We start from the raw sequence: 20,354 nt of genomic DNA, 5'->3' as shown, positions 1-20,354 counted from the left end.
CCTCACAAACTGCCTGCACCCCGGCTCCGAGGCCCCCGCCACGTGTGAGATGAGCGAACAGCAGTTCTTCCATCACGGGAAAATCGAACACCTAGCGGCTGGGCATCCACTCGAAGCGTATGAATGGTGGTCCATTTTACCCTCGGCGGAGGTCTCCAACCTGAACCTTCCCACCTTCCACTGCCATGCGTTCCAATCCGTGGCTCCCTCCGAGTACGACGCTAATCGCGTTGCAATGTCGCGATACCCGCCCACCAGCACGCCTCGGCGGAGTAGTCAAGCCTCCATGACGACGTGTGCAGGCTTGACAACTTGATATCCCCAGAGTTGCGGGGTCGTTCCCGCCGTGCTCATAAGCACTCATCTTCGCTCCCATCCCGTTGAATCCTCCTTTCCTTTTCTCTCCAGCGTCCTCGTGATACCCTCAGTTGCCCACCAAGATGCCCTCTCTCAAAGCCCTCATCGGCGCTGGCTTGGCCGCAACCGTGGCACTGGCCTCCCCGATCCAGTCCCTTGACTTCAGCGGCCTCGCCCCCCGCGCGGATCCCAGTCTGACCGGATACCTCGGCGCGTTCTTCCTCGGCGCCGACCCGTATGTCTACTTGTACCTCAGTAACGGCAACAACGCCGTCTCCTTCCGCGCGCTCAACTCTGGCTCGCCGGTGATCAAGCCCACCAAGGGCACGGGGGGTGTCCGCGACCCTGCGATTGTGGAGGGCGGCGGCGCGGAGAAGGGGAAGAAGTGGTATATTGTGGGGACGGATTTAGACATTGGCAAGGTATGTTGGATTTCTTGATGTCGTCTGATGGTGTTAATCCAATGTTGTGCCGGTCTCACATAAAAGTTCAGACGACATGGGACGCCGCCCAACGACAGGGCTCCAAGGGCATCTTCGTCTGGGAGTCTACCGACCTTGTGAACTGGAGCGGCGAGCGCCTTGTCGTCGTCGAGAACTCCAGCGCCGGCATGGTCTGGGCCCCGGAGGCCATCTGGGATCCTAGCAAGGGCCAGTACCTCGTGCATTGGGCCTCCAAATTCGTAAGTCCGCCTTCATGACTTTAATCTTCACCCGGTTGGGCCAGAAACTTACCCTGTACCGCGCAGTACCCCTCCTCAGACCCAAACCACACCGGCGCCCCCGGCCCCATCGTGATCCGCTACGCCTACACCTCCGACTTCAAGACCTTCTCCGCGCCCGCGACCTACATCGACAAATCCCCCACCAACATCATCGACCTCAATATCCTGCCGACGGGCACCGACGGCAAGTCCTTCGTGCGCTTCCTCAAGGACGAGTCGCTCAAGACGGTCTTCGTCGAGGTCTCGACCACGGGGCTGTTCGGCACGTGGACGCGCCCGGGCGGGTCGTCCGCGATTATCCAGAGCGGCGTCGAAGGCCCGGCGAGCTACTGGGACAACCAGGTCGCGGGGAAGGCGCACGTGCTGCTGGATTTCTACGGCGAGGACGGGTACAGACCGTATGAGACGGGGAATGTGGCGAGTAATAGCGGGTGGAGCGCGAGTTCGCGGACGGGGTTCCCGAGTGGGTTGAGGCATGGGAGTGTGTTGCCTGTGAATCAGACTTTGTATAATGCGCTGGGTGCGCGTTGGGGATAGGTTATCTTGAGAAATCCATGACGTGTTTAACGAATGCTTCGTGCTAAGCAAAAGCAGGCGGCAGTTTTGAATTAGTGATACGCCGAAATAAAGAGAGCTACCCTAAGACCAATTAGATGATATCTCCATCTTATGGCATTGATCTGACAATGACTTGTCGAACACGTCAGATTCGAGCAAGCGAACGGGGTGCAGCGAAGTGTTCTTCGCTTATTTGCGTTGGTCACAGAACGTAGGAAGTAATCGAGCTTCGTTGGGATCAGAGCATGCTTGAGCCATCGAGAGTAGGTATTGTAGCTTCGTCAGCTCCAGTGACTCTTTCGCAATCTCGACTGACTGCTTTGAATAGACCACGGCAATGAGACCAAACACGAAGCTGATAACCGCCAGGAAGGCCACAAATCCAGCGATCCAGAAGTTTGCTGACTCGATGAGATTTGGTCGGTCTCGACGGGGAAGAAATTGTCGAAAGCCCACAGGTGGCTCATCGAGGATTCGGATGAGTTGCTGCATCTGCTCTCCCCAGTGTTCATAGTCACTCAAATTCGACTTTAGGGTCCTCCTACAGAGGATCAAGTTGTGGAATGTTTGCCTTTGTTTGTCGAGGAAGGATTTGGTTCCAGCGTCGTGAAGTGGAAACAGTAGATTCAATGTGTCAAGTGCCTCGTCTATGACCGTTGGAGGTAGAAAGCATTGGCTTTCAATGCCAGAATGGGCGGACAACCAGATCTTGTGTTGGAAGATCGAGATCACTCTGTGCTCGGGACTGATATTTAGGTGCTGGTGTAGACAGCTTGTCCAGTTGACGTTGTATCCGTGATGCATCACAAGATAACTGATGGTCAGATGTGGGGGGATCACGCCAGTACAATGTGCGCTGTTTTGATCCACCGAGAAGCCAGCGGCCAGAATATCGTTCAGTGCCGTATGAGTCTGCCAGAATGGAAGCGAAATGTCCGCTGGTCTTGAGATCTCGGATGTTCGAATTTGTGTCATTGACACAAGAGAGGAGGCAAGTCGCATGAGTTCCTTGACTTGTCTATCTGAATCAATGAAAGCAGGCAGCTCGAGTGCTAGATGACTGATAACGTCTGTCATGGGTTGAAAGGCCGAGGAACGAACATGCGCCACTAATTCGGCAACTCTCTCCTCTGCTCGTGTAGCAGGGTCAGAATGTTCAATCAGCTTCAACAGCTTCAAAGCATTTGTGCTGCGAGCGATCTCATATCTAACGTGTGTTGCTAGCATTCGATAATGAGATGTAGTGTAAATTTCTCTCGACAGGGCGGGCCAGATGAGGTGGCAAATCTCTGCGTCTCCTCGGATGTGAGTACCAGCTGCGCGATGTCCCAAAAGATGGTTCATTCTAATCGCAGATTTCATTCCAGCATAATGAGAGCCTTAAAAGAGTCTTTGTTATTATGAGGGCGTGACGATGAAGAGTAGGTCTGAAAGTGTAGCTTCGGAGTTGAGTGAGGTTACCATGGGTGGGGGAGTCGGGGGAGTTGGAGAACACGAGTAGGCATGTCCAGCCCATGAATCTGCCCATGGCGCAGCCTGCAGGGCCAAGAAGAGGCGAAAGGATGCCTTACGTACTATCTGCCATTTTTCCTCTTGATTGTTCTTCCGGTGGCGATGTCATCACATCCCTCCACTTCTATCTCAAGTTCTTGGTTCTTCATTCTTCATTTTTCATTCCTCCCTCATCCAGTTCGGCGGGGCTTCACATCAATGGGTGTAACGTCAATGGCGACCCGAAATCAAACTCAAACGAGTTCGACCGACTTCTCGCCGCTGTGCGAGGGGAATGGAACTTCTACTGCTTTGGACATGTTCAAGGCTGTCTGCCGATGGTTCGGAATTCAGAACGATCCGGGAAAGCTTCGGCCTGACCCAGCACATGAGGTTCAGACTCTGCCGAACGCCCAGGTAGTAATTTCAAGATCGGACGAGGGACCTGTCGTTGACGCCTCTGTCGTACCATTTCCTTCTAAGCCTAATCAGCCTCGGCCACTCGCCCCAAATTCGATGTCTTCGGGTTCACATATCCTGCCACGGCATACAGAACACGAGCGTCCAGGTGTATCCAAAGCCGGCTCAACTCAACAACAACTCTCACACGACATACGTCCCACAGCCAATCCTTCGATTCCTGCGTTCAACACTCTTATCCACGCCCCCCGACAGGATTTTGGTGATTTTGGCGTGATTGCCTCCACTACAAATCCTTTTGTCTGGAAGTTTCCGAACACCAAGGTCTGGATTGGTTCTGAGACTCTGTTTCCAATTCCTGAAGAAGTCCAGACGTTATGGGCACGCATCAAAGGAGGTCTTTTAGTCACTCTCGAAGCGGTTGAAGGAGAGATGATGAGGGAGCAATCCCAAGAAGCAAGTCTTAGAAAGAGACACGTTCAAAGGAGAAGATTCATGACCGAGCTGCGCATGTCTGGCTGCTGTCAAAAACATGAGACTGGCAAAGATCGCAAGGTCACCCTTTATCCTTGTGTTTGGATTCTATGTGGGAGCAAATGGTGTCGCGACAAGATCCGTAAAGTAACCGAAAGGCTGGAGCTTCCTCAGAATCTCTCCAGCCAGCGTATCGAAGTCCACGAGGGCGGTCCCACATTTAATGCCTCTGAAGTCAACATTCCTCGTTCGCAGCTTGACAATGACCGGGCACTGGTTTCAGGCGTTGCTCATTCTGGAGGCACGATTCTCCATCACATTGAAGTTGCCCCAAAGCAGGAGTGCCGTTCAATTTGTGGCATGCTGTGTTGCACTACATTCGTCAAAGATGGAAACGTCATCGATCAGCATGTTTCACGCATTGGGGGCGTGCTCACGGAATCATTCTTCGGCCTTGATTACAAGATCTGGCCACTTGCTTTGACAACGGCACATGGAATCTTTGATCTCCTTCTTTCCGAGGCCAGCGACGACAGCGAGCTGACATCTGGCTCAGGGAAGAGCAAGTACCTCCAACCATCGGCATCAGGTAGCTACTCTTCCGACTCTGAGTCGGTCTATGACACGGATGAAGAAAGTAGCAGGTCCGAAGCAGAGATTGAGATACTAGGTAACAGGAACGCATCGAGCGTGACGAAATGGACACCGCTTGAAGATGTTGTCGGTATCAACTTCATGGGAGAACGTCTCTCGTCTGAACAGGTTTTTGACAGGGGTACACCTGCCGACTATACGATCCTAAGGTCAGACACGTTGAACAGTTGCCGGAATCTCATCTCATCGGATCCAAGTGTTGAAGTCACGACATTCGTGCTCAACTCTAATCTCACACCCGGGCCAGTATCGTTGATTATCGGCATCGACGAAGTCAGTGAGGCAAGTTTGCTTCCAGACATTGTAAAAATGCCATGGCGTCAAAAAGCACTATTAGTGAGAAAGCTTTATACATCGGCACCACTAGGTTTGTGATCCTTGATATATCCCGCTTTGAACGTCCGTATCAATGGTGTCTAACTTGTTGATAGCCCCGGGAACCTCGGGGATGTGGGTTTGCAGAGGCTCTGCCTTCTGCGGTATGATTGTTGCTATCTACCCCGGAGAACCTCTTGCTCTTTTCATGACTGCAGAAGACCTTCTCCAAGACATGGGCACTTCCTTTCCCGTGTCAAGACAGCCGTCGGTTTTGAACCTGCTCCCAAGCCATACTTCTGACGAACCTGAGGCAAGCGACGCGATACGTAACGATCTCGATCGTGAATCGACACTAGATGAGACTCTTCCAAGGGGAGAAGGTAGCGGTTCCTTCAAGCGCCAAGAAAGCTCGAGAACAGGCGCTAAAAGGGGCTCTAAATCGGGTTCTAAATCGAGCTCCAAAACGAGCTCTAAGAGATACGAGTTTCAGTGGGTTTGGACCTGTGTAAGTACCGACTCGCAGTCCTCTATGAAGGTTGATCGAAACCCCACTAACCGTAATGAATATCATAGTGTCAATGTGGTGACAGTGGCATGTCCTGTCACCATACACCGGGGTGTCCATCTTGCAATGTCTTTCGCTGTGCGAATTGTCCCCTTCAACAAGTTAAAGTCAGAGTGGCTTGACGGAACCTTGTGGAGACATTGAAGAAAGACAAAAAGGCAGGAGTAGACAGAAATTACATGTTTGGAGGTATAAACAGCAACCTCGTCACGCGAAGGGCCGATGGCACGGGGCTTTTGTTGTACAGTTGATAGCAAACATGCGACAGGCATAACCTGCACATGGAAATAGCTTACACGTTCTGTTATCATAATCATTCTGGCTGGTGGAGACCTTCGTCAAAGCTTTTGAAACCAGGGTACACTACACCCACACGATGACCTTTGTAATACAAAGCAACACCCTCAGGGGAGTGCCACCATTCCAAGATGCCAGATTGAGTGACCTGAAGCCAGTGAGCCGTTGGTTGATCTTCTGGTGCCTCACATGTCACCACCGCAACATATGCATAGGGATCATTCTTCTCGGTCTGTTTGACACAGAGATATAAACTATCCGTCTCTCCAACCGATATCCTCTCTAGAATCATGTCGTGACGGAAAAAGCCGACACATTCGCGGTGGCCGTCTGCATAGCGAAGAAGCATTCCTAAGATTTCTCGATGCGAGCCAGTCCCAAAGCCACAAGTTTGAACCTCGGTCAAGTCCAGCATAGAGCATGAGGAGTAAAAGCGAAGTGTGTTTGGGATAGTTCGTGGAAAGTTCGAGATAGAAACCACGGGAGCAGGTAGATTCTCTTGGCTGAGCTCTGCCGGATGGCCGCTGGTCTGGTGAACACTAACGAAATCGACAAAGCTTCGGCCGAAGAAGCCGTCACGATCATTGTAATATAGTCGACACGGGTCATGTGAGAGTTTCCAAACGCGTTTATATTTCCCGTCGTTTATTCCGTAGACACCGAAGAAGACAGTCCGGTCACGATTGGTTGTGAACTAGAATGTACTGGTCAGTCTTAGTGGTAAAGAAAGGGCATTCCCCTCACAGTCATTCCAGTAACGTCCTGTCTCGTCGCAGACGGCGGCGTGGCTAGCCTGCAAATATCGGTGAGATACTCCCCTTCATTCATAGGCATAAACTGCCAGTAGCAGTTCGTGGGACAGGCTTTCTCGTACACGCTTTGGACGTCTGCTTCACCTTTTTTGTGGGAAACGACCCCAGCGATTGCGCGTCCCTTGAGCGCCACCGAGTATCCGACCGTATCAGGTGCGTTGCAATCGAAGAAGTCCATGCGAAGCCCATCTGGAAGATCACGGGGTTGTTCCAATGTCGCTAGTTTGACGACGAGTGGAGGTGATGACAGAGGGGTCGGCCAGCCGACCACAGCCGAGTCTAGCATTTGGCTGCTCTCGATGCTTCTCACTTTTAAACCCTGTGATCGGTTAATATGTGACTGAAGAGTTCACAGTGCGTACGAACATCGCCGTTGATGGTGATAGCAGAGGGCATAACTCCCTGAGAAATGTTTTTCCACCAGGCGCCGGGTACGCCAAGTTGGTTGCGACACCATTCCTCCAGATTTTTTGTTGAAACAAAAGCCAGTCGACGAATTCCGACATGATTCTCTGCGACGAAAATATTCATGTCCTTCTCTCTTGAGTCTCGAGTCGGTAGTAGAAGGCAGCATCCACTGCCACTTCTTGACTCTGGTGTGTTTTGCAGTCTCTTTATGTAGTATCGACCATCGATCTTTAGGTAGGATGCGAACACAGATTGATTCAAGTCAAGGACAGAATCGCCAACTTTATCAGCTGTACGCACCTGACACTCCGACATATGGAGAGCGCACCACCGGACTAGATGCCGGGCAACAATCAACCACAACTCGTATGGAAGACTTTGGGTCCCAAAGTCCATCTGCTCCAACTTGCAAGCAAGAATCTGCCGGTTGAATTCAGCCCGTCGCCGTTCCTCGTCGGGAAAAGGGGTGAAGGAGAACTCAGTTGCTGCCAGGAATATCGGCGTAATTGAGTACAAGCGATTACGATAGCAATCAACATGATAGCACACGGTCGCCTGTTCACGAACCCTACACTTCTTGAGGAAGCAAGTGTGAAATTTGATATGAAGCCCTCGGTCCCAGAAGTCTCCGAAGTGTGGCAGTTTGAACTCGGTAGCGAAGCCTTCCTCGACAGCTAGGTAAGTATTTCGCCATTAGCATTCGAGCTCAGTACAGCAGCTAGCCACGTACCTGCTATAATCACGTCGCCTTTGTGCACAGGGAACTGGCAAAGTCTGCAGCGGGCCTGGGTAAAACAGAAGTAGGACGCGTTGAATTCGTTTGCCATGGTTGAAAACTCATGTGGATCACAATCACTCCGTCGTTGAGAAGTTGGTGGATATATAACTGGGCGCGGGGAGAAGACATGAAAGCATGTGTGCCCAATAATTAGGCGTGAGCTGTACCTGGCATGTTGGATGCTGACCTCAGCCACCCCATTCTCTGATCCATGGATAGATCCTGCATGGCACCAACACACCGCTTTACCCATTATACAAAGGCTTCACTCGTGGCCAATCATAACTCGAATCCAGCCGTACTTGGACAGAATTACTCGGAGCATGTCTCGGTTTCAAACGCCAGACTCTTGCCATACAAAACTATCATGTCAGGTACCCATTGATGGCAATGAGAAAAGCAAATGAGACTCGGGAGCATAATCATGTCATCAAGAGAGCTTGTCATTCAACTTCTATGAGGTTCGGCTCTTAGATGGGACTAGCCGATCGCAATGGAAACATTCGAACGGGAGGCAAAATTTAGAAAATATGCCGATACTATGAGTAATAATCATACCCCATGATTTTCTCGTCTAGAGCTTCAGCCTAGTCGCCTCGGACTTGACAATAGTAGGCACTTCATCTTGGAGACTCTTTTCCTGTGGCTTCCATCCAAGAACCTTCTTAGCTCGGATGGCGGCAGCTCGAGAGTTCAGGCCCCAGCTCGCTGCCTCAAATCCAGCAGATGACTTAACTGCCTCGTCGTAAGACAGACCCCGCACCTCCGGCTCTCCTCCCTTGATGAAACCCTGCTTGTGGGCTTCCTTTCCGACTAGCGTTGCCAGATCACCCCAGACGTGCTCGCCATTCTCAGTGAAGAAGTAACCGTGTGCTCCCCAAATCTCCTTGTCATCCTTGCGAGATGGATCGAGCGCGACCTCAACCAGCAACTCGAACACTACGCTTAGGTCGTGGACGTGGACGTTGTTCCACCGCGCAAGTCCCTTGCCGATGCGGGGGCTGTATCCCTCTTTGAGCACGAAAGTAGCCAGTTCGTACACCTGACGACCACGCCCCGACACTGGGCCACGCCCCTCGCCGTAAATAGTGGGCGGGCAGACAATGGCAGTCTTGACGGAGTCGGCGTGTTTGATGCCGGTGTTGAGGACGATCTCGTCCACATTGCGGTGGAAAGCGGCGGCTGGCAGGTTTACGACCTCATCGACACCATCATAGTCGTTAAAGACCTTGTCGTCATGCTCTCCATACGTCTTCTTGACTTCGGAGTCGAAATAGGTGAGGATACCCGTGCCGCCCGTGTGCAGCCAGAATCCAGGCCTGGATGGCGAGTGACCAGACACAAGGCCTTTTGCGATAGCCTTCGCCGCGCCTGAGTGATCCGACGAATCGGCAGTGTCTGGGATTGGATTAGTGGGTTGCTGGCTAGGATCTCGGAACAAGGTGAAACTCACGGATTACGATGTCAGCCCATGCTGCCTCACGCTCCAGAATCTCGGAATCATCAAGTCCCCCGATGACAATTCTGGCTTTCGGAAACTTTTCTTGCACCTTCTTTGCTTTTTCTTCAGTCCGAATAAGAAGTGCATACTCAAAGTCTGAGTGCTTCTGGTACAGCTGGTAGAGGGCGTCGCCGCCGATGTAGCCCGTGGCTCCCGTGAGGAAAATTTTGGCTGGCATTGTTGTTGGTGGTTTGGTGTTGGAAAATGCTGGGTTGAACGTTCCGTCTCGTATCCCTAAGATGTTCAAAATGGTGATATAGCTGGCGTCGTTTGCGTGTGAGTTACGTAGCCGTCTTCTATGACGTCTGTATGGATTTCTAATCGTGAGTAAAGCGCCCTCCGGATATTTGTTTAGCCACTTAGCTGCACAGAAGCTACCATGTCCCCTCATCCCCACCCAAGCCGTCAATATTCATTGGGTTTTCCTTTCACCATGAGCGTTTCTCGAACGATCGCTCGTCGATTTAAGCTTAATTCTGTTGAAACTCATATTGGCTGACTCTCAAGGGGAGTGTGTGACAGACTTCAAGCTTCTCACAACAGCGGGGTTCTTGCTGTTGCCTTCATTACCCCTCATTTGAATTTTGTGGTGATCGCACGCATGGCACGGCGCCCCACATTTGTCAATCTAGCAATGGATGGCATTTGTAAGTTTCCATTGGGAGACTTGAGTTTGAATTAACGATTGACGAGGGCATTCTCCGGAAAGATCAGGATTTGCGTTGAATTGATGGAAAGCTAGTCTCCGAGGATATCTTGGTTAAGCTTCATCGAGGATGCCTCTCCAGGCTTGCAAACCTGGCTGCTCATGAGGAGTACATCAAGATGTGGTTGCTGGCTTTCGCAGTCCCCTGACTGGCAGATTCCTGCACCGCAGAAATCATCGTATCTTCCACAGCGACCGTAGATGCTGCAACACGTTCCTTGTTTGCCAGCGCACTTGCGATTCCCATTTGCATACCCACAGGTTCCATCTGTGGTGTACACTTTATGGCCCCAGCAGATGCCTTCCCAGCAAGTACCAGGCGCACAGTCAATGCTGAATATTGTGTAAATCCATTAGCTACGGCAAATCTTGACGAAATGCTTTGATCGCTTGTAATTGGAGCAGCAGGACGAGTCACTCACTCTCTCTCGCCGCATCTCCAAGTCTCCGAGTTGCAGCATTGCCCGTTTGTACCAACGCAGGTGACGCCCGGACGCGACGGGCCGCAAATCCCGTCCCACGCTCTTTCGGGTTCGATAACTGCGATAGAATCGTTGAGCATTGTCGTAGTTCGTGAATACATATAATATATGTTTACTCACATCCAGCAGTGCAGTACGTTGCACATGGGAGTATGTGCTTGCAGTCGCGGTCCATAGACGGATTCAAGAAAAGAAACTTCTCAAGTGAGATTCCGAAGTCGTCTGCAAGCTCCTGGCATGTTTCAGGGCCGACTTTCTCGTATGTGTCACCCAAAGAGCGACAGTTGATCTCCCCGGGCTGGGTATCACCTCCTCTGATACCGTGAATCGTCGTGTGAGTTGGGCATGGCTTGGAGATTGTAACGGCAGGTTGGCCAAGGGTTGTTGGATTAGCCCATGTATGCGGTTTGCATTTCCCGGTGCTCGCGAGCAAAGAAGGTATGGGGGTAATCCCGTGCACCAGTGTCGCAATAAACGTGACAATAGTCCCGGTGAATAAGAAAACAGGGCCAACCTTTGGATAAATCATTTTCGGACAAGAAGACGCAGATGTTTGTTTTATCTAATCGTACAATTACGTGTAGAGGTCGGCATCTTATACTGCAAATTAGCTTAGTGAAGTGATCTAGCTTTGCCGCAAAAACAGGGGCGCCCGAAGCAAATAGATATCTCCAGTCGTCATGGCAACATTAGGCAGCAGTCTCTGGATACATGCGAGAGAAAGACTGGTAGAGTAGAAAGAAACCGTGAAACGTCGATACGTTTATGTCCGACCCAACAGAATCGATTGTCCCCGTTAGAAGGAAAACTGTTGTAACGCAGTACAATAGCAGGAGCCCATAGAGAGAAAATTGCTGACATTGATGCGAAGGTGGGTTGGGTTATGGAACATGTAATTGGTCGTTGGAAGTTGTGCAGATTGCCGCGCTGGCCGACGTAAAGACCGAATCATGCCAGGCGCCAACAGCATCTTGTGGAAACCCCGCTTCGTCAGTTTGCGGTTGGAAAGTTTCATCGACCTCAAGCTTCCTCTCCCGGTATCCCCCTGAAAGTCCAACTTGATTTGAAACGCAGCTATCAACCTAATGATCTTTGCCACCATACATTCCTTCAATTCAAGGACAGCCGCACCTGACGCATCTGGTCCTTGGTGACTGAGCGTCCAGCTATGAGACTGATTGATACGGAAACGATGGATATCGTTGAGCGCTTTGGCGCATCCATCGAGCCTTATGTTATTCTCTCGCATACTTGGGAGGATGAAGAAGTCACTTTTTATGGTTGGGACAAGCCTAGTATAAGGAACGAGATGAAGGGTTTTCAGAAAATCAGACAAACATGCGAGCTCGGTGCTGCTGACGGTTACCGGTACGCCTGGGTTGACACCTGCTGCATCGACAAGACCAACAGTACGGAACTTTCCGAGGCCATCAACTCGATGTACAAATGGTACGAAGATGCCGCCGTCTGTTATGTCTATCTTTCGGATCTTCGCGATGGCGCCGGCGACGAGGCATTAAAAGAACAGCGCTGGTTCAAACGCGGCTGGACACTGCAGGAGCTGATAGCCCCGCGAGAAGTCCAATTCTTTTCTCAAAACTGGCTACGCATTGGAGAGAAAGCTGGCATGGCGAAGTTGCTTTCCGAAATAACATCCATCAACCAGGACATTCTATCCATGTCTCAGGATCTGAACGACTTCAGTGTGGCTGAGAGAATGTCATGGGCATCTGGGAGAGAGACGACCAGACAGGAGGACTTAGCATACTGCTTACTTGGAATGTTTGGAGTCAACATGCCAATGCTGTACGGAGAGGGGAAGAAAGCCTTTCTGCGACTTCAACAAGAAATCATCAAAACCACGAACGACCTATCCATATTTGCGTGGGAGTATGTCCCCGTTGTCCGCCGCACATGGCAAGATCACAATAATATTACTTGCGGCATATTTGCGGAGTCCCCGAGCGAGTTCGCCATAAGAGACCCCCTCGTCGGATCAAAGCTCAAAATCACAGCTTTGAAGCGGCAGACAGAGGGCGATGTTACCGTCACGAATGCCGGCATCAAAATAACATGCAGGCTTCAGCTGGTGTGGACGCGACGTAAGGGAAATTACTCATATGTTCTTCCTGTTGCTCGCACTCACGGGCAATCTACCAGCATTCGGAACATGTTCTTTGACGATGACTTGGGCGTCATGCTGAAAAAGGTTGATTCAGGTCTATTCGTCAGACAAAACCCCTGTCACTCGTCAGAATGAACAAGCGAACCAAGCGTCTAGACGTCGATCGATACTGCCCCAACGCCTACATTCTCAATGGTCTTTCCATGTGGAGCCCTCTGGATCGCTACAGAGAACTACGATTTTACTGGCCGCCGGGAGTCAGGGTTATCCGATGTTGGCCTTGGGCTGACTGGGACGATGAGACTGGAGTATTCATGACTGGGCGCGATGGTCCACGTGGATCCATGCTCATAGAAGTGAAGGTCGAGGACCCCATTGATAACATTCCGGCTCAAATCATGGAGTTCATGTTTGTGTTCTTCGGTCCCCTTGACGAAGACTACCTCACGTACACTCTTGTCGAGTACGGTCCTTATCAGATGTCTCTAGATATCATCAATTTGAGGCTCCATGGCAGAGACATGAGCCATCAAGCAATGTTTCACGCTTTGAGGAGGTCGCCAATTCCCAGGCAACATTCTGCCTTCGCCCTTATTCCAAGGACTGAGTATGGCGTCCGTCTCTCAGTACAGGCAGTGGAAACCAACCCTCCGAAGTGGGAGTTTTTGATGCTCGTAGATAGCTTCGATCACATATCTGAGGTTGACATTCTGCCTTGGTCAGACACACCGCTGCATGTCTAGAGATGGAAAGTTAAAATACAGTTAGACGAAAAGCATATCTACAACAAACCTTTCAGGTGGAAGAAAGGTCTCAATCAAGCAACACTGACCGTGACTACACGTCAAGACACTCACCGTCAAGATTGCCTTTTTTCTTCTGCCCATATCTCCCTTATTCTTAGGTTCCTGGGTTTCGTCCTGCAATCGAGCAGTAAGGGAATGCAGTTGGGCACAGTCAAGGCCATGACCTCACGTTGTGGACTACCAGCCGATACGACTTACCAAATCGGGCTCAGAAGGATTTCGAGGCATTCCTTCATGCCGCCTAAGCTTCCAACGGTAGCGACCGTTGGAAATCACATTGAGCTTTGTCTGTCAAAGTAGCATACGGGTATCTTCTTGTGGGTCGTCATGGAACGTGGACCTAACCTTAACTTAGTTCTTACTTGAATCTGAATACGTCATCATCCACAGCCATAAGCCCTATGAGGCATTCTTACCCAAACCGTGACAAGGCGAGTTGGGACAATTGCGAATTTCGGCCCGACGTTACATAAGCTGCGTGCACAGCTGGGGGGGATAATTGATACATATGTCTGACATGGTCCCCAAACATTCTCCACCAGTTTCGGCCGTACTGCTTTTTCATTACACTTCCATTCGGCAACGGAGAGCAATCCATAAGCATGTCTCCAGCCTCAACTCCGCAGCTAATCTTCGGCACTGCGAGCTTTGGTGACAAATTTACCAATGCCGAGCAGGTGCAGTCGTGTCTGGATCTCCTGAAAGAACGCCATGTCCATGTGCTGGATACGGCAGGTCGGTACCCGGCCGAGGCTCAGGGTAGATCGGAGGAATTGATTGGGGAAACCAAGGCTACTCAGCAAGGCTTTCAGGTGGACACCAAGATTCTTGCAATGTCGGCTGATCATAGGGGGGAGCTGTCGAGACAAAATATTAAACAGAGTGTCAGCGACAGCCTTCGGCGGTTGAATATTCCAAAGGTATGAAAACCCGAACTTTCGATGCTATTAGCTGCGTTTTAGAGTCAAGAGTCTAAAATCGATAGCAGATCAATACTCTCCATATTCATTTCCCTGATTCGCAAACACCCATCGAAGAACAGGCCTCAGCTCTTGATGAACTTCACAAACAGGGAAAGTTCGCTCAGGTAAGTTACATTACTATCTATGGGCCTCAATATCAAGCTCAATTTCCAAATTTGGGCTCAGCTGACAATCCGCCTCCTAAATGTAGCTCGGAGTTTCCAACTTCACTGCCTGTCAATTGACTGCCTTCATCGAGGTGTGCGATAAGCATGGATTTGTAAAACCTACAGTCTACCAAGGCGAGTACTCGCTTATCAGCCGAGGCATGGAAAAGCATTTGCTTCCCATTCTTCGTGAGCATAGCATCGTCTTCAACGCTTTCAGAGTCATTGCTGCGGGATTTCTCTCCGGAAGCCTTACATACGGCTCTACGGAAGGAACGCGATTCAGTGGCGATGGCCGCATTGCCAAGTACATGTCAGCCTTGTGGGATAAAGAGTCGCTACATAATGCCCAGCGGAAGCTGAATGCCGCTATCAAAGACGTTGGGATCACGTCTATCGAAGCGGCTTTGCGGTGGGCCTATTATCATTCGGCACTTGGGCAAGGTGACGGCATCATCTTGGGGGCCAGCAAGGAATCTCAAATTGAGAGGTATGCTTCGATATTGCAGATCCGGAGGCTGTTGTCATCTAATTCTGACTTTGGCAATAGTAACATCAAGGCAATTGGAAACGGCCCACTCCCAGACACCATTGTTGCTGCTATCGAGGCCCTTTGGGAAGATCTCCGAGGTGAAAGAGAAGACAGCTACATTAACTAGGACAAATGGGCACCGAATGAGAAATTGAGTACTATGTTCATGAGAAAAGTTTCTGACATACCAATGACAAACGATTGAACAAATCGCTGTCCTACCGTTGCTCTACCACGCCGCCTCTCGAGCTAAAATGTTTAGAAAGCAAAGCATCTAAGCATGCGGATGTTGATATATGTTTCGGGATCAAATACAACAGTCCTCGGCAATTCAATGGGAGGGGACTGTTAGTATTTTATCTACACATCAATGAGGTAACGCCACCTACCTCAAAATGGCATAATCCCATCGAGTACTTTGGCAACAGCCCAGTAATGCAGAAGTAAGTGGGGAGCAAGTTCGCACCTCAGCCGGGTAAATGGATGGTGAGACACGCATACACGAGCTGACGTGCAGGGGTAGTCAACATGCATGGTAAATAAAAGAGCGGAAGGATTGTTTTCCGCAGGTTCAGCTGTCCTGGGAAGAGTAGGCGCCAGACGAAAACAATGCTGACAGTGGGTTGAAGCCACTGCAGCCATCGCCTGATCCTTGTGGTTGGTAGAGTGGCGGAGAAAATCTTTTGCCCGACGTCTATGAGATTGACTGGCCTAATGAAAATATCAGAAGGTCAGCGAGCTCGCGTACCGCATCTGTGTAGTTGCAGTCAGTTACCATAAAAGGGTTTCCTGTTGAACTTTCTCAGGCTTTCAACACTGAACGCATCCTAAGGTAGGCGGTTTATTCAACTGGCAACCTACTTATGATGAAAATGCACGTCTTATCATTATTCTTCGTGCTCCACGCATCCCTTGCGATCGCCGCCACTACGTTAGAGGATCTGACAGCCTGTCTTCAGACTGCTTCCGTTCCCATTGGCTCCTCCCTCACCCCTTACAATCTACGCATTCCCGTCAAGCCGATTCTTGTTGCGGTCCCTACAACAGTTGCGCAAGTATCTTTGGCGGTATCCTGCGGGGTCAAGTATGGAGTCCATGTCAATGCTAAGAGCGGCGGACATAGCTACACGTCTTCCGGCTTTGGCGGAGAGGATGGCCACCTGGTGATCAATATGGACCGCATGTATTCGGTAACCGTTGCAAGTGACGGTACTGCTAAAGTCCAAGCCGGAGCTAGGTTGGGCCACGTCGCGACTGAGCTTTACAATAATGGAAAGAGAGCTATCTCTCATGGCACATGTCCAGCGTAAGTCACCCTGATTTTTGATTCTCTGCATGGCTTCGTGTACAGGTAGACTTATACGTAAACTCAGTGTCGGTATTGGAGGTCACGCTCTACATGGAGGTCACGGCATGGTCTCTCGAAAGTATGGCTTCGCTATGGATTGGATAAAGGCAGCAACCGTTGTCCTCGCCAATGGCACTATCACACGCTGCTCCGCGACCGAAAGACCAAATTTGTTCTGGGGCATTCGTGGCGCCGGTTCATCGATGGTCATCGTTGTCGAGCTTGAACTGAACACATTTGTCGCGCCGGAGAAGATGACGTACTTCGACATCGACGTCGCATGGGACACGCAAAAGCTTCCCCAACAACTTCTGGATGCACAGGAATTTGCCAAAAGGATGCCAGCAGAGCTTACCTTATCTGTGAGCTTCAACAACGATGGGTGCTATCTCAACGGTGGTTTCGTCGGGGACGATGCGGCTTTCAAGACGGCAATCCAGCCCTTGTTGACGAAATTGGGAGTGAAGGTTTCCAGTTCCAAGACAGTCGGCTGGATCGAATTCATCAAGCACTATGCTGGTGTTACAGATATCGACATTACTACCGGCAGCTACAACGAGGTGAGATGATTTCTAGGACCCACGGGTTTCATCAGTAATTGACTTGACTAGCATGATAACTCGTACGCTTCGAGCCTCACAACTCCCGCATTATCAAAGCCAAACTTTCAATCTCTAGTCAACGCGATTGATAAATCAGGATTTTCTGTCAGCCGCTCCTGGTACATCCACATGAACCTTCACGGAGGTGACCTCTCCGCTATTTCGAAACCGATCGACGCAGCCTATGCTCACAGAGACAAGATGCTTCTCTTTCAGCTCAAGGACAGTGTCTCTCAAAGCCAGACTTATCCATCGACTGGTTTTGCACTCCTGCAGGGATTCCGGCAGAGCATTACAAGCGGACTTCAGAGTGGACAGTGGGGCATGTACGCAAACTACCCCGACTCTCAGATATCCGGGGACGAAGCGCCAAAGCTTTACTATGGGAGCAACCTTAGAAGGCTCGAATGGATCAAGGAAGATTATGATCCCACAAATGTGTTCAGAGACAACCAGTCTATAAAGCCTGCAGAGTAGTATTCTACATCATCAGGTGTAGCAATCAAGATCATCCGCATCCTCGGACAGTGCCACACCATTCATTTCCCTTTTTGGCCCCCAAATGTCGATGGCGTTTTGATTCCACTTGCAAATACAACATGCAGAACCAAGTCTTCTTGCCTCACCAGCTGCGCTCCGCATTGGTGGACCTGGTTGATGTGTTGCTTGACGATGAATAAGCGCCATTGCTGGCTGGACCCATTTTTGACCCAGGCAGTCACCTACTCGTGCTTGCCAAGATGTCCTTACTCAGGAACACCGCCTTAGTCAAATTGGACTTCGATCGTCTTCCGAGATAGGAAGGTATGCTCAATAGTTGAACTTGAGGTTCGTCCTTGCGTGGTCTTGGTTGGGAACTGGACCTAAATAAGGAGGCCCTTTCCCACACCATAATTGCCAGTCGAGCAACTCAGATAACAAAACGTTCCATGTTCTTAGAGCGTTATTCTCTACTATTACACCTATTATACCAAATCTAACTAAGGCACACCGTCAATCTCACCAACTCCCAGTTACGTCTTCACTCGCTCCCACGCGAACCCCAAAATGCACTTTTCTTCCACCCTCGGCGTTTTCACGGCAACGGCCGTACACCTCATCCACCCTGCATCTGCGAGTTACGAACCCGGAAAAGCTGTGCAAGTCAACTTCTACTCCAACTCAGGCTGTTCTGCCTACACTAGCGAAACGGCAGCTTGGTGGACCCGTCCGCCTCGAGCTGGCGAAAATGTCAATGGGGGATCTGCGCCTGACTGCTTCTCACTGAACACGCCAGGCAATAGTGGAAGCTTGAATGTCGCCAATGTGTGGAAGGGCAGTGGTGCCAAGAGTTCAGGGGGGTGCTCTCTCTATGATGGATATAACTGTGGTGGTGCGTCCACGTATGCCCGTTTCCAGGATGGCACTGGGACCTGTATTGCATCGAGAAGCTCCAACGGGTTGCTGTGGAAGAGCACTCGTTGCGGCGTAAACCCAAGCTAGGTGCGTAGTTCCACCATGTACCGAGTCGCTGCTGGGGCTTCGGTAAGGGTCTCGGAGGACAACATGTTCAAGTTACGCGGTGATCAGGAACGGTTATTAGAAAATAAACATCACTTTGCAAAACCGGTCCAAGTGTGAGCCATTTTAGGTCGATTGCTAAAGCTTCAAAAGCTTCTTCATCTCATCTCCCATGACTCCTGGGTGCGGAACTACACGAGCCCCAGCCTCTGCCAGTGCTTTTGCCTTGATGTCGGCCAGCACATCCCTTGGCGTTAGCAGAGCTCCTGCATGCCCCATTGTCTTGCCCGGTGGAGCTGTTCTTCCCGCAACCATGGCGATGATTGGCTTCGAATTAGATGATTTCCTCCGGTACTCCTTGATAGCTTCCGCTGCTCTGAGCTCAGCTTCGCCGCCAATTTCCCCAATGACAATGATTCCCTTCGTCTCTTCATGCTCGAAGAACAACCTCAGCCCGTCTAGCAACGTCGTTCCCGGCATCATGTCTCCCCCCATACCTACAACGATGCTCTGTCCCAAACCTGCCTTTGTTGTCGCACCTACAGCCTCGTAACTCAGAGTGCCGCTCTTCGAAACAATTCCAACTATGCCTTTGGAGTACTGCTTGTATGGCATAATACCGATACGGCACTGGTTTGGCGCAATGATTCCTGGGCAATTGGGGCCAACCAAGCGAGTCTTTGTCTGAGTTCGCAGTATTTCTTGAACTCGAGCCATGTCGTGGACGGGTACGTGCTCCGCGACGGATACGACAAGTGGTACTTCGGCCTCAATTGCCTCGGTGATAGCACTCGCCGCAAATTGCGCTGGAACAAACACGGCACTTGCATGAGGCTTCACTTTGTCCATAGCCTAAGGAGTAAGTTATCAAGAACGAACAGCCATTGGCGGGCATTGAGTAGCTTACCTCTTTAACTGTATCAAACACAGGCAATGATAGATGATCTTTTCCCCCCTTTCCAGGCGAGACGCCACCGACAACGTTCGTGCCATATTCTATTGTGTCTTTTGCATTTAAAGTGGCCTTAACCGTGTCAGCTCATTGTGTCAAAGGGGACGAGAGACATGAACCCAACTCACAGCTCTTCCCGTAAACCCTGAGCTAGGCATTAGCATTCGGCCAATTCTCTCTTAACGCTCAATGGGTCTCTACCTTGGTATATGACTCTCGTGTTCCCGTCTATTTTCAAGTTTGCAATCGTATCTTCCTCATATGACCTTTGATTCGCGCTCGACGTTGAAAACCTCATGCGGACATTGCCAAATTGCGGTGCTTGCCGGGGCGCCTTGGCCACCTTCAGCCATTGTCGGGTGAACATGGTTGCGGATAAAAGAGCGATAGCCGCAGCAGAAATGAATCACGCAAACACGAGACCATTCAGATCATTGAGAAAGCCGGATTTACTGGAGCTGATTGAAATCGCAGGTCTGTTGCTTCGTGAAGCTGAAGCTACATCGCCCCAGGGATCATTGAATCACTGTTGTCGGAACTAGGGTAGGACCTCGGCTACATACAGTGCCATATAACCGAGATGGCGCTTTTGGTGATGTCATGGCCTGGCCGTGTTATTTCCCCCGCCCCGACACCAGCGGGGCTCCTGTCGGCTACATGCACTTTTGCAACCGCCAGGCTGATTCATATCGAGTGGGAGTTCCAAATAGTTTGATGTCTCGGAACAATCCATAGTTTTCAGGCTGTTCTGTGAGGACGCAATCGCTCGGCGACTGTTTGCTTTCCCAACTTCAGGTGGTGCGATCGGTAATACG

At 50.6% G+C, this 20,354-nt stretch overlaps 11 protein-coding genes across 11 annotated transcripts; 6 read left to right on the top strand and 5 right to left on the bottom strand.

Annotated features, from left to right (window-relative positions):
- Positions 1-440: 440 nt before the first annotated feature.
- Positions 441-1,618, top strand: GCG54_00011127 (uncharacterized protein; the record flags this gene model as incomplete). The annotated part of the gene is made up of 3 exons (XM_045411036.1): positions 441-779; positions 851-1,039; positions 1,106-1,618. The coding sequence occupies 3 exons, from the start codon at positions 441-443 to the stop codon at positions 1,616-1,618; spliced, it is 1,041 nt and encodes a 346-aa protein (XP_045268094.1).
- Positions 1,619-1,828: 210 nt separating this feature from the next.
- On the bottom strand, positions 1,829-2,641 carry GCG54_00011126 (uncharacterized protein; the record flags this gene model as incomplete). Its single annotated transcript, XM_045411035.1, has 1 exon — positions 1,829-2,641. The coding sequence occupies one exon, from the start codon at positions 2,639-2,641 to the stop codon at positions 1,829-1,831; it is 813 nt and encodes a 270-aa protein (XP_045268093.1).
- Positions 2,642-3,757: 1,116 nt separating this feature from the next.
- On the top strand, positions 3,758-5,705 carry GCG54_00011125 (uncharacterized protein; the record flags this gene model as incomplete). Its single annotated transcript, XM_045411034.1, has 2 exons — positions 3,758-5,045; positions 5,110-5,705. Coding segments are annotated over 2 exons (1,884 nt in total), but the record flags the coding sequence as incomplete, so codon positions are not given.
- A 169-nt stretch (positions 5,706-5,874) lies between these two features.
- On the bottom strand, positions 5,875-7,905 carry GCG54_00011124 (uncharacterized protein; the record flags this gene model as incomplete). Its single annotated transcript, XM_045411033.1, has 4 exons — positions 5,875-6,552; positions 6,603-6,989; positions 7,037-7,752; positions 7,809-7,905. 4 exons carry the CDS (start codon positions 7,903-7,905, stop codon positions 5,875-5,877), a joined length of 1,878 nt encoding a protein of 625 aa, XP_045268091.1.
- Positions 7,906-8,430: 525 nt separating this feature from the next.
- On the bottom strand, positions 8,431-9,535 carry GCG54_00011123 (uncharacterized protein; the record flags this gene model as incomplete). The annotated part of the gene is made up of 2 exons (XM_045411032.1): positions 8,431-9,254; positions 9,310-9,535. The coding sequence occupies 2 exons, from the start codon at positions 9,533-9,535 to the stop codon at positions 8,431-8,433; spliced, it is 1,050 nt and encodes a 349-aa protein (XP_045268090.1).
- A 560-nt stretch (positions 9,536-10,095) lies between these two features.
- On the bottom strand, positions 10,096-11,074 carry GCG54_00011122 (uncharacterized protein; the record flags this gene model as incomplete). The annotated part of the gene is made up of 3 exons (XM_045411031.1): positions 10,096-10,396; positions 10,486-10,603; positions 10,666-11,074. 3 exons carry the CDS (start codon positions 11,072-11,074, stop codon positions 10,096-10,098), a joined length of 828 nt encoding a protein of 275 aa, XP_045268089.1.
- A 663-nt stretch (positions 11,075-11,737) lies between these two features.
- GCG54_00011121 (Vegetative incompatibility protein HET-E-1) lies at positions 11,738-13,413 on the top strand (the record flags this gene model as incomplete). The annotated part of the gene is made up of 2 exons (XM_045411030.1): positions 11,738-12,764; positions 12,827-13,413. The coding sequence occupies 2 exons, from the start codon at positions 11,738-11,740 to the stop codon at positions 13,411-13,413; spliced, it is 1,614 nt and encodes a 537-aa protein (XP_045268088.1).
- Positions 13,414-14,078: 665 nt separating this feature from the next.
- Positions 14,079-15,264, top strand: GCG54_00011120 (Aflatoxin B1 aldehyde reductase member 3; the record flags this gene model as incomplete). The annotated part of the gene is made up of 3 exons (XM_045411029.1): positions 14,079-14,396; positions 14,465-14,563; positions 14,650-15,264. The coding sequence occupies 3 exons, from the start codon at positions 14,079-14,081 to the stop codon at positions 15,262-15,264; spliced, it is 1,032 nt and encodes a 343-aa protein (XP_045268087.1).
- A 745-nt stretch (positions 15,265-16,009) lies between these two features.
- On the top strand, positions 16,010-17,564 carry GCG54_00011119 (Berberine bridge enzyme-like 23; the record flags this gene model as incomplete). Its single annotated transcript, XM_045411028.1, has 3 exons — positions 16,010-16,443; positions 16,511-17,045; positions 17,097-17,564. 3 exons carry the CDS (start codon positions 16,010-16,012, stop codon positions 17,562-17,564), a joined length of 1,437 nt encoding a protein of 478 aa, XP_045268086.1.
- Positions 17,565-18,134: 570 nt separating this feature from the next.
- Positions 18,135-18,569, top strand: GCG54_00011118 (uncharacterized protein; the record flags this gene model as incomplete). The annotated part of the gene is made up of 1 exon (XM_045411027.1): positions 18,135-18,569. The coding sequence occupies one exon, from the start codon at positions 18,135-18,137 to the stop codon at positions 18,567-18,569; it is 435 nt and encodes a 144-aa protein (XP_045268085.1).
- Positions 18,570-18,725: 156 nt separating this feature from the next.
- GCG54_00011117 (Succinate--CoA ligase [ADP-forming] subunit alpha) lies at positions 18,726-19,906 on the bottom strand (the record flags this gene model as incomplete). Its single annotated transcript, XM_045411026.1, has 4 exons — positions 18,726-19,439; positions 19,495-19,611; positions 19,668-19,684; positions 19,741-19,906. 4 exons carry the CDS (start codon positions 19,904-19,906, stop codon positions 18,726-18,728), a joined length of 1,014 nt encoding a protein of 337 aa, XP_045268084.1.
- Between the last annotated feature and the right edge of the window lie 448 nt (positions 19,907-20,354).

Source organism: Colletotrichum gloeosporioides (genome assembly GCF_011800055.1).
Source record: "Colletotrichum gloeosporioides strain Lc1 chromosome Unknown consensus_17, whole genome shotgun sequence".
In the NCBI taxonomy this organism is placed as follows: domain Eukaryota; kingdom Fungi; phylum Ascomycota; class Sordariomycetes; order Glomerellales; family Glomerellaceae; genus Colletotrichum; species Colletotrichum gloeosporioides.
The sequence above is the reverse complement of the archived record's forward strand: the minus strand, read 5'-3'. Positions and strand labels throughout refer to the sequence as shown.